This window comes from Scyliorhinus canicula, chromosome 3, assembly GCF_902713615.1.
Source record: "Scyliorhinus canicula chromosome 3, sScyCan1.1, whole genome shotgun sequence".
Classification (NCBI taxonomy): Eukaryota; Metazoa; Chordata; class Chondrichthyes; order Carcharhiniformes; family Scyliorhinidae; genus Scyliorhinus; species Scyliorhinus canicula.
Window position 1 is genome coordinate 251,192,876 of NC_052148.1, and position 19,053 is coordinate 251,211,928.

Here is a 19,053-nt window from a genome sequence, read left to right on the forward strand (position 1 = left end):
ATTCATATATCACATTACTCTAATATTCTCACTCTAATATTCAGATTTGCCGAATAATGATCCCACCCACAATGGGGGCATGGCACGGCCAGTAGATCACACCCACCCACTTTTTCCCCAGTTTCCCAGTCAGTTTCTTGATCTCCAGAAAATCGATCCTTAACAGTAAAAGTTAGAGCCAAGTTAAATAATATTTTAAAAAGGCTTATTAACATCTCCCAAGGATGTTAATTGTGTTACCAATGCCCAATCACATCCAATTAAGAAACTTCCAACTTTAGTGAGTGAGTTTCTTGCCAGCATCCAACATGGCTCCTTTAAAACCCAGGACAGGGTGTACAGGAGCCAGCTTGTGCCTTCACAATAAACAATTTCAAAATGACCTCTCCCCTGTTTTCTACCAACTTGTTCTCTCCCAGTCTCCAATTGACCCAGAATAAGTTTCCAAGAAATATGTAAAATAAGCTTTTGTGATACAAAAGGAGGCAAATAATTCACAGAATTTATTGATAATGAGCTTGAAACAAATAAAAGCTTTTTAAAAATCTCTTGCTAGGAAAAACAGAGTGTAATTATAAAGTTCATAGTAATGAGGAAATTTAACCAACAACATTACACAAGTGGTCGAGATTCTGAACTAGTAAATGAAGTCACTTCAGATGATGATGGATCAGCGGTCTGAAAGCTTGTGATTTCAAATAAACCTGTTGGACTTTAACCTGGTGCTGTGAGACTTCTTACTTTAAGACAAAGATAGTTCTTGATTAATAAGGGGATCAAGGGTTATGAGAAGAAAGCAGGAGAATGGGGGTGAGGAACATATCAGACATGATTGAATGGCAGAGCAGACCCGATGGGCCAAATAGTAAATTCTGCTCCTATCTCTTTTGGTCTTATGCATTGAAGGCACAAGCAAAAAATTATCAAGCTTTTGGTCAACTGTCCAAAATATCTCCGAATTTGGCTGGGCATCCATTTTTTTCTTTACACCTCTGAAAGTCTTGATACTATTATACTTACATGAAAGGCAACATACAAAGGCAAGTTATTGCTGTCATCATTAAATAGATGCTTCAAGGAAGCATTCACGAGGAAGGAACTTGGGGCATCCCATAAATCATGGGATATATGATTACTAAATGTAATCACTTTGCAGGTACAAATAATAATTATCTCTGCCTATCGCCCTGTGTTATGTTTGCCTTCATCTGACTTCTCAATGACAAACTCAAGCAAGATGTTTGGAATTGAATGGAATGTCTTGGTTAATTGATCTCTGCAAAATACTTTGAATTGCTGCAATGGTTGGTAATAAACACATTATCCAGAAAGCCATGAGGAATACTATTTGACAAATTGAACATCCATTTGTTTAGCAGGAATCAAAAGTCAGATAACATTAATATATTTGTCCTATTGGGTTATCTGATATAGAAAACCGAATGTTAAATCATGGACGCCTTTTATTTCACAACCAGAACGTCGAACAAGTTACTTGCAATGCTAAAATAACAATGAATAATTTTGCATTTTTCTAAATAAAGTTACTCTGCGTACCTGTTCCTGCATGTCATAGTCATAACTGTCATGAAGCAGAAGACTGAGGACGTATCGAGTGTAGATCATGGCATCAATCCCACATTTCTCCAACTCTTGTCCTAGCCAGGTCTGCACTGGACCCAAAGCTTGAAAGAGAGACATTTCAGGAGCAGATGTGGGGCCTTGGCAAGAGCTTGGGGATCCCTCAGGTGGTGGGCCTTCCACAACAACTGCACAGGTTGGATGCATGAAGCTAAGTCGTAGGCATTCTTAAATCTTGCAGCATTTTCCTTGCTGGTATTGAATAATTATCTGGAGCTGCTCACTCCAGGCGTAATGGAAGACCAACTGCTTGGGCTACCATTTATACTGGTTGCAAGTAGTCAATAGATGGAAATTTCACTCTATTGGCATGACCAATGATGAAATATGATCACAACTAGCAAAACACTCCCGTGTTTTGCAAACTTTCAGATGCCTTTCATGGTGTTACAATAGGACTACTTGTAGTAGAGCCTGAAAAACACAAAAAGGGTTTGCAAGGGTTACTCTAAAAATCCCAAATTTTGGACTACTATTAACTAGAAATAATGATCATACAATTTGTCATGCACCATCTAAAATTCAGCAAACCGATCTAAATTATAGCTGATCTACTTTTAGCTTGAGTAATTTTGACAGACAAAGTCATATCATAGTTGCATAGATCTCATCAATGTTAGAGATTGGAATGTAAGGATTGCCATTCTTTTCAAGCTTGAATTCAGATTTTCTTTCCTCAAAAAAGGATTGATGTAGAAACATAGAAAATCTTCGAAATAGGTTCATAGGTTCAACTTGGTGATTTTTATTTAACCCAGTTACTGCAAACATGGTTCAAATATTCATGGATGACTAGATAATTTGATTCAGAATATGGCAAGGGGTGGCAAAACATATCAGCTGTCATCACTAGGATCTGGATTCAGATTACTAGATGATAACTCTGTCTACAAGGGACAACAATTCAAGCAAAATTAGTTGAGTCTCAGTACCTACATAAGAAAATGCAGATGATTCGACATCTTGAATCTGTTCCATCATAAAATGATGATCATGGCTGATCTGCATCCTAATGACTGGCTTTGGCCTTCCTTAATATCCTTGGCGAGCAAAAGTCTACCAATCTCAGATTTAAAATTATTGAGCCAGTATCTACAATTTTTTGTGGGAGAGTTCCACAGAGTATGTACTGTATTACACCATCATGCTCCTGTCATTAGTCAGTTATTAGCCATAATTATATTTTATTGTCACAAGTAGGCTTCAATGAAGTTATTATGAAAAGCCCCTAGTCGCCATGTTCCAGCGCCTGTTCGGGTACATAGCCGGTACGGGAACTGAACCCGCACTGCTGGCCTTGTTCTGCATTACAAGCCAGCTGTCTAGCCCACTGAGCTAAACCAGCCCTGGTATATCCTGTAACTCGCTGAGCAATGGCATAGTAGGTCTGCAAGTATTTTATTAAGAAATTAAATTATTTCTGTGATGTGCAAAGAAAAGGTAGCAGTAGAGGTGGCAAAGCTAACAGGCAGAAGCAATAGCTAGTTAAGAAGGCAAAACCATTTTAGTCTTTATTGCAAAGGCGTTGGAGTTTAACAATAGGGAGGTTCTGTTGCAATTGTATAGGGTGTTGGTGAGGTCTCATCTGGAAAACTGCGTACAGTTTTGGTCTCCTGATCTAAAAACGGATATAGCAATATTGGAGACAGTCCATAGGAGATTGAGCAGGCTAATTCCTGGGATTAAAGGGTTGTCCTGTCAAGAGAGACCAAATATTCTGTATTCCTTGTAGTTTAGAAGAGTGAGGGGTGATCTTATTCAAACATATAAAATCCTGCGGGGGCTTGGCAAGGTAAGATGGTGAGATGTTTTCACTAGAGGGAGAGTCTCGAACAAAATGAAAAAATGAAATGAAAATCGCTTATTATCACGAGTAGGCTTTAATGAAGTTACTGTGAAAAGCCCCTAGTCGCCACATTCCGGCGCCTGTCCAGGGAGGCTGGTACAGGAATCAAACCGTGTTGCTGGCCTGCTTTAAAAGCCAGCGATTTAGCTCAGTGAGCTAAACCAGCCCCTATAACAAGGGGACATAGCTACAAGATAAAGGGCGTAGGTGCGTAGAAATTTCTTCTCACAGAGGGCGGTGAATCTCTGGAATTCTTTGCCCTGGAGGGTGATGGAGGCTGAATCATTATAAGTATTTAAAGTGGAGGTGAATAAATATTTGATAGATTGTGGAATAGAGAGCTTTGGGGAAATGGCACAGAAAAGGAGTTGAGACCGGCATAGATTAGCCATGATCACAGTGAATGGTGGGCAGGCCTGAAGGGCATGGTGGCCTACACCTGCTTCAAATTCTTGTGTTCTCCTTTTTTTAAAAAAAATAATTTTTATTCAAATTTTTCAACAACAAATTTTCTCCCAATAAAATAAACAAGGTATAAAAATTAACAGAAAGAAGAACCCCCCCCCCCCAAAACAAAATAATAAATTAGTAACAATACAAAAAACAAGAAAGTGGCAAACAAACAGTCGCAAAAACAAACCCCCTTAACAGATCCCTAACCCACCACCCCCTTGCCCCCCCCCCCCCCCCCCCCCCCCCCGCCGGCTGCTGCTGAGATTGACCACCCTTTAACCCTCCGCCAGAAAATCGAGAAAGGGCTGCCACCGCCAGAAGAACCCTTGTACCGATCCCCTCAGGGCAAACTCGACCTTCTCCAGCTTGATGAACCCAACCACGTCGTTGATCCAGGCCTACAGGCTCCGGGGCTTCGCGTCCCTCCACTGTAAAAGAATCCTACGCCGGGCTACTAGAGACGCAAAGGCCAGGGTACCGGCCTCTCTCACCTCCTGCACTCCCGGCTCCGATGCTACCCCAAAGATCGCGAGCCCCCAGCCTGGTTCCACCTTGGAGCCGACCACCTTGGACAAGGTCCCCGCTACCCCCTTCCAAAACCCCTCCAACGCCGGACATGCCCAGAACATGTGGGTGGGTTCGCCGGGCCTCCCGAGCACCTCCCACATCTGTCCTCTCCCCCAAAGAACCGGCTCATCCTGGCCCCAGTCATGTGCGCCCTATGCAGCACCTTCAGCTGAATTAAGCTGAGCCGTGCGCAAGAAGAGGACGAATTCACCCTCCCCAGGGCATCCGCCCACGTCCCCTCGTCGATCTCCTCCCCTAGCTCCTCCTCCCACTTCGCTTTCAGCTCTTCCACCGAGGCCTCCTCCTCCTCCTGCCTCACCTGATAAATTGCCGAGATCCTACCCTCACCGACCCACGTCCCCGAGAGCACCCTATCCTGCACCCCCCCTAGGCGACAGTAGCGGAAACTCCGCCACCTGCCGCTTAACAAACGCCCTAATCTGCATTTATCTGAAATTGTTCCCGGGGGGTAGACCCCACTTCCCCTCCAACTCCTCTAAAGTCGCAAACTTCCCATCAAGGAAAAGGTCCCCCATCCGCCTGATGCCTGCCCGATGCCAACTCAAAAACCCACCATCTATTCTCCCTGGTGCAAACCGGTGATTGCCCCGTATCGGGGCCCACACTGAGGCCTTCACTTCCCCCCCATGCCGCCTCCACTGTCCCAAATTTTGAGGGAAGCCACCACTACTGGACTCGTAGAACACCTTGCTGGGGGGAGTGGGAGCGGGGCCGTCACCAGCGCCTCCAAAGTCGTGCCCACACAGGACGCCGCCTCCATCCTCTTCCATGTGGCACCCTCCCCCTCCATCACCCACCTACGAATCATTACCACATTCGCAGCCCAGTAATACCCACACAAGTTGGGCAACGCCAACCCGCCTACCTCCCTGCCTTGCTCCAAGAATACCCTCCTCATCCTCGGGGTCTTGCGCGCCCACACGAACCCCAGAATACTCCTATTAACCCTTCTAAAAAAAAGCCTTCGGGATCAATATGGGGAGGCACTGGAAGAGAAACAAAAACCTCGGGAGCACCATCATCTTAACTGACTGGACCCTACCCTCCAAAGAGAGCGGCAACGCGTCCCACCTCCTAAACTCCTCCTCCATCTGTTCCACCAACCTCGAAAAATTTAGCCTATGCAGGGCCCCCCAACTCCTAGCTATCTGGACCCCAAGATATCTAAAGCTCCTCACCGCCCTCTTCAACGGGAGCTCTCCTATCTCCCTCTCCTGGTCCCCCGGGTGCAGCACAAACAGCTCACTCTTCCCCACGTTGAGCTTATAGCCCGAAAAATCCCCAAACTCCCGAAGTATCTTCAGCACCTCTGGCATCTCTCCCCCCGCCGGATCCGCAACGTACAACAGTAAACCATCCGCATACAGCGACAATCGGTGCTCGTCTGCCGCCCCCCCCCCCCCCCGCACAATCCCCCTCCAGTTCTTCGAATCCCTCAGCGCCATGGCCAAGGGCTCAATCGCTAATGCGAAGAGCAGGGGAGACAAGGCACCCCTGCCTCGTCCCCTGGGACAGCCGAAATTCCTCCAACCTCCTCCGATTCGTCACCACGCTCACTACCGGGGCACTATACAGCAGCCTCACCCAGCTAATGAATCCCTCACCAAACCCAAATCTCCTCAACACTTCCCACAGGTAGCTCCACTCCACTCTATCGAAAGCTTTCTCCGCATCCATCGATGCTACTATTTCCGCTTCCCCATTCGCCGACGCCATCATCATGACATTAAGCAGCCGCCACACATTGACATTCAGCTGCCTCCCCTTCACAAACCCAGTTTGGTCCTCATGTATAACCATCAGGACCACATCTTCCACCCTCCTGGACAGTATCTTGGCCAACAACTCTGCGTCCACGTTGAGGAGCGAGATCGGACTGTAGGACCCACATTGGAGAGGGTCCTTATCCCGCTTCAGGATCAGTGAGATTATTGCTCTAGACATCGTCGGGGGCAAAGCACCCCCCGACCTCGCCTCATTCAGGGTCCTCACAAGCAGCGAGCCCAGCAGATCTGAGAATTTCTTGTAAAACTCCACCGGGAACCCATCAGGCCCCGGTGCTTTCCCGGACTGCATGCTCCCCAGCGCCTCTATCAGCTCCTCCAACTCAATTGGGGCCCCCAGACCCTCCACCCGCTCATCCTCCACTCTTGGGAACTCCAGATTATCCAGAAAGCAGTCCATCCCGCCCACCTCCCTAGGGGGCACCGACCGGTACAGCCCCTCGTAAAAGGATCTGAACACCCCATTAATGTCCCTACTACTCCGCACCAGGTTCCCTCCTGAATCTGTGGCTCCCCCTATCTCTCTCGCTGCCTCCCTTCCGGAGCTGGTGGGCCAGTATCCGACTTGCCTTCTCCCCGTACTCGTATACCGCCCCCATGCCCTCCTCCACTTCCGGGTGGTCAGTATATCGAATTCCGGTAGATCCTCTCCTAATTGAATCCCTCAATCAATTTATCTTCCTGGGTAAGAGGATGGCCATGAGGTAAGAGTTTTAAAAAATGTATATGTAGTATTGGTATTTGAGAACTGCTTTATAATTTGTAGATGGAAGGCAGATTAAGAAGAATTAGGTCAGGCTTCCCATCTCTTTCTGCTTCCATTTTCACAGTACCTTCATTGCAGTGTTAACGTAAGCCTACTTGTGACAACAATAAAGATTATTATTGCAGAGATTAATTAAATCAGTCTCCTCAGGAATGAAAATTTTTGAAACAGCCGTCTTAGACTATTTTTTTTGTGCGTAAACCCCAAATCAGTATCTTGATGAAAATAGAAATAGGCACATTGTTCTTTTAAGAAAATTGTACCATTTGAGAGCCATTTTTGTCTCTACCCCAGTTGTACATGTAGCCTTATATCAAAAGTTTACTTAAGGTTTTTTCTTTTGTCAGCAGCTGTTAGTTTCACTGTCAGAATTTCATAAAATATCTTCTTTGTTCTCGCATATTTTCATGCAATTCATTATAGATTTATGAACAATGTATATTTTTGTTGAGTTTACACTTCTACAGAGCGACCAGCATTGACATATTTTTTTCAAAATTTGCATGATTGAATTGTTGATGGAAACTTCTGTTAGCTCTATTGTTATTTTGGTTGACTGCTTTTCTGGTCAATTTGACCTTGGTTTTTGATTAATGCAAGAGCTCGGTTTAAAATCTTAATAGATACAATGTAGATTTACAAAAACATTTGTTTTGTCTTCTGAAATTACATGATTTCAAGAGTGTGTAGTCTGTTCCAGATCAAACCGGGTTTATACGAAATGGTTTATTCCTGGAAGGAAATGTTGAAGGATAGTTAGAGTTATCACTGAGAATATAACTCAAGTTTTATAGTATAATCATCTTCGTCATTTAATTTACAGTGCCATCCTACTGATTTGTCACTGGGCTTTCTCAAAATTCAATATTTCTTTGCTAAGGTGAGGTTCTGAATTAGGTCTGATCAGTGCTGTGTAATAATTGCAGAAACTAGCGTTTGTATATCTGTGAGGAAAACAAAAGGTAGTTTTCAGGGATTTATATCTGTATCGGTAAACATTAGAAATCAGGTATAGTATTAAGTGGGTTTGTTTCAGCGTAAGGAAGGGTGAAACCTATAGTTAGATTCATGCTGGACAAAGGTGTTTGTCTGCAAGGGGTTGGTTCAGTTCCAACTGTGCTTCTATTATGCTTAGAGGGGGTTATGGCGTGAAGAGTAAACAGAGGCTGACAGAAGCAGCAGTGGTTGCTGAGAAATGGGAGGCCCTTTAAGGTAGAAAGGTTTTGAATTCAGATTTTAGCTGCAGTTGGAGAAGGGAGTGAACATCTCTCAACTCTTCCAGGAGAATCTGGACAGGACAAGGGAACTGCAAAGAGGCAGACTTCTCAAATAACCCGATACAGTTCAGATAACTAGGAAATTGGGACAGAATGTCTTAAGGAGACTGAATTTAAGAGAATAGAGACCAAGATATTTTTCAGGAGTTTTCAAGGGAGAAGGAGACAAGCGTTGTGAGCTAAAATGAGAAAGCAGGTTTCAGAGATATATCAAAAGTTTGATTCAATTTCCATTGTATAGTCAAAGCAAAAAAATCCTGCCAAACGTTCAATGCGCGGGGGCGGGGGGTATAAACCTGGTTACTGGGTTTGCTGTTAAAGGTGGAGTGGAAGCTTTATTTAAAATAGTTATTTGGAAAACCTGGGCTGGAATTTGGGAGGCAAATCGCTGATGGAAGAGGATTTGAAAGCCTGTTTTTTTTGGCAGCTGAATTTAGAAACTCTCATGTGGCAATCTTTTGGTGGGATCTTGAGGAGAAATCCACAGATTTTTATATTTGGATTCAGAGTGGAGAGTGTATTTAACCACAGCCAACTTGTGTGTTTAAAGAGACATTGTGTTACCGAGATCACTGTAGCTTGAGATATCTTTTGCAATCCGTGTTAAACCTCCAATCTGTGTTTATTTGTTCAGCTAACCGGAGAATTAAGGAGTATGATAGCATCATGCAATTTTCTATGTTTAATAATTTTTTTTCTTGTTAAAACTAATTTTTGGTCTATCTTCTTTTAAAAAGTAGATACGGTATTTTGAGCCAGGGTTCCATTCGGTGATCTTCCCATCTAGTCATAACACCAACTGGGATTGTAATATATCACTTATGCTGAAGGCTAGCATCCTATCATAGCATCCCTACAGTGCAGAAGTAGGACATTCAGCCCATCGAATCTGCACGAACCTTCTCATCCCCTCCGCCCTATCACTGTAATCCCCTAACCTAACCTGCACATCCCTGGACACTAAGGTGCAATTTAGCATGGTAAACCCACCTACCCACACATCCTTGGACTGTGGGAGGAATCGGAACACTCGGAGGAAACCCACTCAGACACGGGGAGACTGTGCATACTCCACACAGAATCACAATCAATGCCTGTCACTGTGAGGCAGCAGTGCTAACCAATGTGCCAGCATGCAGACCCATCAGCCCCTGATTGTATGAAAGTTACAACATTCAGCTCAACCAATCTGTGTTGGCATTAATCACTTACACAAGAAAATAGTTTAAATTGCATTTACTCACATTGTTCCTCTATCCCTCCAAATGTCTTTTGTTCATCAACCTATTCAGTCGAATCTCAAATGTATCGGCCTGAACCATAACCCTGGATGTGATTTCCACTGCCTCACATCAGTGTGTAAAGATGTTTCTCTTTTCCTTTATTCTAATTTTATGGCTTTTTACACGTTTTAATTATTTATGAACTGGATCATAAATGCTTTTGGTCTCACCTACCTGTACCTCCCCCAGTTAGATAGTACCCCATCTGCCATTCTTGCATCCAGAATGTATAACTTCACACAATGCTTCTAAACTGTATAAACCATTGTTTTGTATGCTTACTTACCCTATTTATATCCTTGTGATTTTTTATATTCCTTCACTGCTCACGGAATCTCCTGGAAAACTTACACATCCCTTTCACCTATTTGCAAATCTCAGAACTTTATACATAAAATGAAAAGGTGCGACACTGCAACTGCACCATGCGATAGTGAGCTCCCATTTTGATAACTCTATCTGAAGATTATTTTTCCAGAATTTCCCATTGGATTAATTAGAGACTATCTAATATTTACAAGCCCAAGTTTTGGCCTTCTCCACAAATGAAAGCATCTCTATGTCTGCCCAATCAAATCCTTTTGTCATAACCTTAACACCCACTTTTAGAGCATCAGCCTTGGCTTAGTTGGTAGCATTCTTGCTGAGCACATGGGTTCTGGCTTCAAGCTCTACTCCGGAACTGCAGCACAAAATTCAAAGTTGACACTTCAGCGCATGACTGAGGGAGTACGGTACTTTCAGAGCTGCCGTTTTCTTTGGATAAACCAAAAGAAGAGCAAGGGAGTTGTTTGTGATGTCCTGGCATATTTATCCCTCCATCAACATCACAAAAAGAGATTATTTAGTCATTCTGCAATGAAAGTTTGGCAGTCACATTAGCTGTAAAACACTTAAAGATTCTTAATGGTCATAAAAAACACTATATAAGTGAATCTATCCTCCTTTTTATTAGGTCGTCCCTCAGGCTTCTCTTTTTCAAATCAGTCATTATTGTCTTTCTTTCTCTGCGTTTGGTGGATAGAGTTACAACATACTCAAATAAGACAGAAAGCAGGGCCACACCAGGGCAGCACGTAGCACAATGGGGGCAGCATGGTAGCAGTGGTTAGCACAGTTGCTTCGCAGCTCCAGGGTCCCAGGTTCGATTCCCAGCTTGGGTCAGTCTGGGTGGAGTCTGCATGTTCTCCGCGTGTCTGCATGGGTTTCCTCTCGGTGCTCCGGTTTCCTCCCACAGGTCAAAGATGTACAGGTTAGGTGGATTGACTATGCTAAATTGCCCTTGGTATCCAAAAAAGGTTAGATGGGGTTGCAGGGATAGAGTGGAGCTGTTGGGATGGGGTGCTCTTTCCAAGGGCCGGTGCAGTCGGCTGGGCTGAATGGCCTCCTTCTGCACTGTAAATTCTATGATCTATGATCCAGAAGTTGAGTTCATGAATAAAACAGAGTTGAGTTGGATTTGGCAAATGGAATGGGCAAACTAACAGAAGAGGGACATAAAGTGACAAGGAATGCAGTCAAGAGCTTTCACTGCCGGGATTGTATTGAAAGCACTGGGATTCAAAGAAAGTCTTGACATTAAGAATAAGAGATTGGGAATCTGGGACGTGTTTAGGCACTGGAGCAGAGCATTGAAGAGTGGGAGCACTGAAAATTAAACTTAGCTGGACACGAGGGGAGTGGTGCAAGTAGGACTGGAGCAAGCTGGGTATTCATGGGGAGCATACGTAGATTCTGAAAACGCTGAGAAAAGGAGGACTGCAAGTCGCTGGATGCAGAACACAAACTTTTCAGGACAGAGGCCTCATTTTGAATACAGGTCTAGTAGTTAACACTAAATAAGGAGCAGCTATTGACGGTTTGGAACGGGAAACAGCTACAATACAGTAGTATCAAAAAATGGCAAGAAGCATGTGGGAAAGGTATAATTAAAGAATTTTAAGCAAGAGGAGTACCCACAATTAAAGCTGCACCACTCAATTTCTTGGGAAATGGGGGAAGAAAGTCTACCTCCGCAATAGGTCTAAAATAACCTGGGGCAAGAGGGGAAAAGAGCCATTCACGTACAAAGCAAATTCCAGAAAATAAGCAAAATTCACCTCCAGCCAACTGTGAAACTTGATCTCTGGACCTAAACATATTCAATGGATATATGGCCAGTTCTTGGGAAATTGTGAGTTTAATAGTTTTTGTAAATTATTTAATAAATTATATTTTCTACCTGGCCATGCTTGACTGCTGAAGAAATCTGAAAAAAATAGATTGAACTATTTTATTGGTTTCTTTTGCGAGGCCCTAGTTCCCGATTTGATTCAGGATAAAAAGGTGAGCAATTCAATCAGTACATTAGTACATTTGAGAAATCGATAATTAACAGCTGATAGAAATTTGAGCCAATCAAGTGCAAGTGTAACAGACAATTCTTCTACTAAGTATAAATGTATGCTAGATACAATTCATTTAATTTTGAGATTGATTTTAATGAGATGCCATTTTGAAGGGAAAGCTTGGTGAAAATGGGCTTGGTTTACTTTTTTTTAAACCGGATTTAGACACCCCTATATCTTATCCAAGGTTTCCATCACCTCCTTATAAAATTTAATTTGAAACCTTCTGATGACCTATATTCCAAACCTTGCATTTTGCATGCTGATAAACCCCATCATAATTTGATTATTTCTAAAAAAGAGATATGTCAAAGCTTTTCGTCTTGCACTTATCAGGACATTTTGCAAGAAAATCAATGCAAGGGGATTGACAAGTGGACTCAGATTGGTCGAGGCTTGCCCTTGGAGAATGCATCAGCTGATGGTAACTGACTGTTAACTGCCAAGCATAGTTTGAAATTTAAACCAGGCAGCTTAACCATGATTGTGAAGGTATAAGCACCTGCCCGTAACCTAGAACAGCATCTAATTTACAATATTCAATAGGTTATTAACCATTTTAGCTGCTAACATACACATTAGTCTTTAATACTGACAAATGGAAGTTTTCAATGGTTTAATTTATAAAAACATATGTTGCTGAGCTATGTAGCAAAAATTAAGAATTGAAGCAAGAGCCTGCTGATGTAAATTAGCTGATTGGAGCTGAATTGGCTTCATAGTAAATTATCTTGGGGACCCTGAATAAAGGAAAGAAAATCAATTGTAATTTCTGATCAAATTCCACTTTCCTCCCACTCCCCATATCCCTCGATTCCCTGATGAACCAATAATTTGTCTATCTCAGCCAGAGAATTCAAAAGATTCAGATGCCTTTGAGTAAAATTCATTTTTACGGGATATGGACTTCGCTGGCTAGCTCAGCATTTGTTGCCCAACCTGAATTTCTCTTGAGAAGGTGGTGGTGAGCTGGCTTCTTGAACCGCTGCAGTCCATGTGGTGTAGGTACACCACAGTGCTATTCAGAAGGGAGTTCCAGAATTTTGACCCAGCAAAAGTGAGGAATGGCGACATATTTCCAAGTCAGGTGGTGAGTGACTTGGTGGGGAACTTCAATGTGGTCCGGTTCCCATGCTGCTGCCCTTGTCCTTCTAGATGGCAGTGGCCATGGGATTTGAAAGTGCTGCCCTTGGTGAGTTCATGCACTGTATCTGGTAGATGGTACACACTGCTGCTATTGGGCGTCGGTAGTGGAGGGAGCAAATGTTTGTGGAAGTTATGCCAATCAAACGGTCTGCTTTGTCCTGGATAGTGTCGAATTTCTGGAGCGTTGTTGGAGCTGCACTCATCCAGCCAAGTTCATCATACTCCTGACTCGTGCCTTGTAGGTGTGGACAGGCTTTAGGTAGTCAGAAGGCGAGTCATTTGACCAGCCTCTAGCCTGCTCTTGTTGCCACAATATTTATATGGCTGATCCAGTTCAGTTTCTGATCAATGGTAACCCCCAGGAGGTTGATGGTGTGGGATTCATTGATGGTAATGCCATTGAATGTCAAGGGGCAATGGTTTGATTCTCTCTTATTGGAGATGGCCATGTCTGGCATTTGTTGGCCTGAATGCTACTTGCCACTTGTCTCTAGACACATTGAGCGTGTGGTTGGAAAGGTGAACAAACCAGCTGAAACAGCTTTTGAAGAAATATAGCCCGATTTTCTGCATGTGCTGACAGGAGTCAGATCTTTTATTTACAGCAGTGTCAAAAGATTTTTCTTTCTCAGAGAACATGTCCGCAAAGTAATTATTGCTGAATTCCAATGGTTTAATGATGGATTGAGAGCTGAGATGGCTTTTTTTCTTGTTTGAGTGTGAATAAAGCTAGCCATTAAAGGTATTGTATTCACTGTAGATTTGCATTGTTTAAGGGGTAATTGCAAGTGATTTTCTGGTGTGATATTAAAGACATTTTAACACGGTGTTGGTAATAAAGTTTGTTTTAATGTACCATATCCTTATTTCTTTGTGAAATCCGTCCAGCAGCGAGGTATCCTTTCCTCACAGTGTTAAAATAATATATTGGGGCTTCTGTCCAGTATCCTAGTCACTGTTGGGGTCTGGTCTAGGATCATAATACGAGGTATGATTGCAACCAGTGTAGCGTTTTCCCCCTGATTCCCATGGACTTTGCTTGGGATCCTTTATGCCATACTCAAATCAAATGCTGCTTTTGAGTTCAGCTCTTTTGTCCATGTTTGAACTAAGGCTGTAATGAGGTCAGGAGCTGAGTGACCCTGATGGAACATTGATAGCAACATTGATGACCCCTTCCAACACTTTACTGATGATCGAGTGTAGACTGATAGGCCGGTAATTGGCCGAGTTTGATCTGTCCTAATTTGTGTACAGGACATACTTGGGCAACTTGGGTAGCCGTCAGTGTTGGAGCTGCAGTGGAACAGCTTGGCTAGGGGTGCGGCAAGATCTGGAGCACATTTGCCGGAATATTGTCAGGGGCCATAGCCGTTGCATTATCCAATGCCTTCAGCCGTTCCTTGATATTGCATGGGGTGAATTGAATTGGCTGAAGACCGGCACCTGTGATACTGAGAACCTCTCGCGACTGAGATGGATCGTCCATTCAGCATTTCTGGCTGGAGAGGATGACAAATGCTTCAGCCTGGTCTTTTGCACAGATGTGCTTGGCTCCTCCATCATTAAGGAAGGAGATATTTGTGCAGCCTCCTTCTCCAGTGAGTTGTTTAATTGTCCACCACCATTCATGACTGGAGAGTTTAGATTCAATCTGCTTAGCTTTATCACTTGCTGCTTATGTTGTTTGGCATGCAAATACTCCTGTGTTGTACCATCACCAGGTTGACATCCCATTTATCGGAATGCCTGGTGCTGCTCCTGGCATGTCCTCCTGCATGCTTAATTGAACCAGGTTTGATTCCTTGGCTTGGTGGCAATGCTAAAGTGCCAGGCCATGAGGTTATATATTGTGGCCGAATACAATTCTGATGCTGCTGATGATGGGCAGCGCCTCATGGATACCCAGTCTCAATCTGTTCTGAATCTATCCCATTTAACACAATGGTAGTGCCACACAATACGATGGAGGGTATCTTCAATGTGAAGACGGGACATCTCCACAAGAACTGCACAGTGGTCACTCCAACTGATACTATTGTGGACAGATGCATCTGCGACAGGCTGATTGATGAGGACAGGTTGGTGAGAATGAGGTTTAGTATGTTTTTTTCCCTCTTGTTGGTTCCCTCATCACTGTTGCAGACCCACTCTAGCAGCTATGTGCTTTAGGACTCGGCCAGCCCGATCAGTATTAGTGCTACTGAGCCACTCTTGGTAATGGACTGTTATGACACACTGGGCTAGTGCACGGTCAATTCCAGCCCCACTTGATCCAGAGTCACAACTCAATTTAAATTAGTAAATATGTCTTGGAAAAACACCCAAGTCTTTTGTCCTTAACTTTACAATAACCAGTCACCATATTTGTAAATTTAAACACAATTAAGTTTATTAATGACAGTAACTGTAATTAAATATGCAGCAAATACAACAGGTTAATTATTATCCAATTCCTAACCTTCCTCCAACTCATCCCATCCTCTACACATAGACAAGACAAATAAACACAGATGGGAGAAGACGGGTAAATAATAAGTAAAAAATAAGAGTATGTGTTGGTTGTTTCCAGCACACCTTTCTTCAGTTTAGGGTTTCAGTTCAAGATTTCTGCTTTCCAGTCTGTAATGGTTTTCACGGTAGATTCAGTGAGGTCTGTAGTTTCAGAAATGCAGCAACTATCCAACTTATAACCCACTGATCTCATGGGTGCCGAAAAGTCTGGGTTCTGCTGCTCAAAGCTAGCACAGCGTACTATGTTGTAACTTTCGTTTTCATTCATTCATTCAAGCTCCTCATTTCCCCTGCTCGGCTTACAAGATATTTGTCCATTAAGCATCCATGAATCAAAATGTAACATCAAAAATAAAGGGGGGGGGGGGGGAAAGGGAGTCAACAGGAAGGGTCCTTACAGAACATTGAAGTCCCCCACCTAGAGTACATTCTGTACCCTTACAACCCTCAGTGCTTCCTCCAAGTGGTGTTCAACATGGAGGAGCATTGATTCATCAACTGACCTTGAATGATAGGTGGCAATCAGCAGGAGGTTTCTTTACTCATGTTGGACTTGAAGCCATGTGACTTCATGGGGTCTGGAGTGGATGTTGAGGACTCGCAGGGCAACTCCCTCCAGACTGTATACCACTTTGCCACCACCTCTGCTAGGTCTGTCCTGCCCGTGGGACAGGACATAACAAGGGATAGTGATAGTGGTGTCTGTGACGTTATCTGTGAGGTATGATTTTGAATATGACCGTCAGCCTGTTGCTTGACAAGTCGGAGAGTCCTAAATGTTCACCCCCTTAAATTGTGACTGGAACCCTGTGTTTTAGATTCACCAACCAGCAGAACAACCAGTGTCTACCCTGGAGCCCCGTCAGAATCCTATAGGTTTTAATGGGATTACTTCTCATTCTTCTAAATATTAGAATATAGGCCCAATTTACTCAGCCTCTCATCACAGGATAACCTCTTACCCCAGGAACAAATCTCATGAACCTTCACAGTACTGCCTCTGATGCCAATATATATTCCCTTCAATATGGAGTCCAAAATATTCCAAGTGGTGCACTGACCAAAGTGCTCTCCGATTCTGGCAAGACTTATTTATCCCTGTGCTCCAATCTCCTTAGAATAAACGTGCCATCTGTCTTCCTAATTGCTGTAACTGCATGCAAACTCTATGCTCCCGAAGACATCCAAGTCTCTCTGGAAGTCAACATTTAAAAGCGTGGCAGTACAGAACTTGAGTATTGCTGAGAAGAGACATGCTGTCCAAGTTTTTCATTGTGCATTCATCAGGTTGGATCGCAAGTTAGCAACTGTAGAGGGAAGAACAATTTATACTGCACGAGAGTAGTTAGTTGGCAAGTGTACTCTAATTGGTAGAGGCGATGACATGGAGAATGCAGCAGGAAACAGGTAACTGCCAAGGTTTCGCTTAAATTCTAACGAGGCAGGTTGAATCAGATTAGCAAGATTGTCATGAGGAATGAAGCAGGAAATGGATGTCACCCAAGCTTGTGTTTAGTTGCAAAAGGTGCAATGCGTGGACTTATTCCTTTTATCTGCAAAGGACAGAGCCATGTGTGTGAAGGGTAACATGGTAACACAGTGGGTAGCAATGTTGCTTCACAGCTTCAGGGTCCCAGGTTCGATTCCCGACTTGGGTCACTCTGTGCAGAGTCTGCACGTTCTCCCCGTGTCTGCGTGGGTTTCCTCCGGGTGCTTCGGTTTCCTCCAAGTCTCGAAAGACATGCTTGTTAGGTAATTTGGACATTCTGAATTCTCCCTCCGTGTACAAACAGGCGTCAGAATGTGGCGACTAGGGGCTTTTCACAGTAACTTCATTGCAGTGTTAATGTAAGCCTACTTGTGACAATAAAGATTATTATTATGAAGAAATGTGGTTACTAGCATAAGCAAGTGAGGCACATTGCAAGCCACTTCAATTCACTCCATGTGATATTAAGAAATGGCTGAAAGCATTGGATACCAGAAAGACTAAAGGCCCTGACAACATTCCAGCAATAGTACCAAAGACTTGTGTTCCAGAACTAGCTGCACTTGTAGCCAAGCTGTTCCAGTACAACCAGGCAGTGTGGAAAACTGCCCAGGTGTGCCCTCGTCCACAAAAAGCAAGACAAATCCAGCCCAGCCAATTACTGTCCTATCAGTCTATTCTCGTTACAAAACTGACAGATGGGGTTCATTAACAGTGCTATCAAATGGCATTTAGTCTGCAATAACCTGCTCACTGACACTTGTTCAAGTTCCATCAGGGTCACTCAACGTCTGACTTCATTACAGCCTTACTATAAACAATGATAAAAGAGCTGATCGTAAGAGGTGAGATGAGAGTGACGGCTCTTGACATAAGGGAGCCCAAGCGGTGGCACAGTGGTTAGCACTCATGGTGCTGAGGTCCAGAGTTCGATCCCAGCCCCGGGTCACAGTGGGTGTGGGGTTGGCAAATTCTACCCGGGTTTGCGTGGGTCTCACCCCCACAACCCAAACGATGTACAGGCTAGGTGGATTGGCCATGCTAATTGGGGGAAAAAAAATTGGGTACTCTAAATTTTTAAAAAAATACGGGAGCCCTAGCAAAACTGAAATCAATGGGAATCAGGGGGGGAAAACTCTCCACTAGCTGGAACCATACCGAGCACAAAGGGAAGTTTGTGGCTGTTGTCAATCATCTCAGCCCCAGACCATCATTGCAAGAGTTCCTCAGGTGGTGTCCGGGGCCTGACCATTTTAAGCTGCTTCATCACCTTCACCTCATCAAAAGTCCAGAAGTGGGGATGCTCGCTGATGATTGCACAATGTTAATTTACAATTCCTCAGATACAGAAGCAGTCCATGCCCATATGTAGCAAGACTTGCACAACATTCAGGTTTGGCCTGCCAAGTGGCAAGTAACATTTGTGCCACAAAAGTGTCAGGCAATGGCCATCTCCAACAAGGGAGAATCAAACCATTCCCTCGACATCTAATGGATTACCATCGCAGAATCTCCCGACTATCAACATTCTACGGGTTACTATTGACCAGAACTAAACAGAATCAGGGCAAAGGCTGGTCACTCTTGGTGAGTAACTTACCTCCCGAGTCTCTACCACCTATATGGCACAAGTCAGGTGTATGACGGAATATTCGCCACTTACCTGAATCAGTGCAACTCCAGCAACTATCAAGCAGCTTGACAACATCCAGGGCAAAGCAGCCCACTGATCAGCTACCCATCAACTGTTCACTCCCTCCACCAGTGATGCACAATGACAGCAGTGTCTAACATCTATGTGATCTCTGCCACTTAGAAGGACAAGGACCGCAGATGCATGGGAACGCCACCACCTGAAAGTTCCCCTCAAAGCCACACA

General features: G+C 43.8%; 1 protein-coding gene across 4 annotated transcripts in view; it reads right to left on the reverse strand.

Annotated features, from left to right (window-relative positions):
• Nucleotides 1–19,053, reverse strand: part of kiaa0232 (KIAA0232 ortholog) — a 129,668-nt gene that overhangs the window by 78,168 nt on the left and 32,447 nt on the right. For all 4 annotated transcript variants that reach the window (XM_038792533.1, XM_038792534.1, XM_038792532.1 and 1 more), the window contains exon 2: nucleotides 1,558–2,055. In XM_038792533.1, coding sequence (XP_038648461.1) covers nucleotides 1,558–1,788 — 231 coding nt within the window. In that variant the 5' untranslated portion in view covers nucleotides 1,789–2,055. The remainder of the gene's footprint in view (nucleotides 1–1,557; nucleotides 2,056–19,053) is intronic.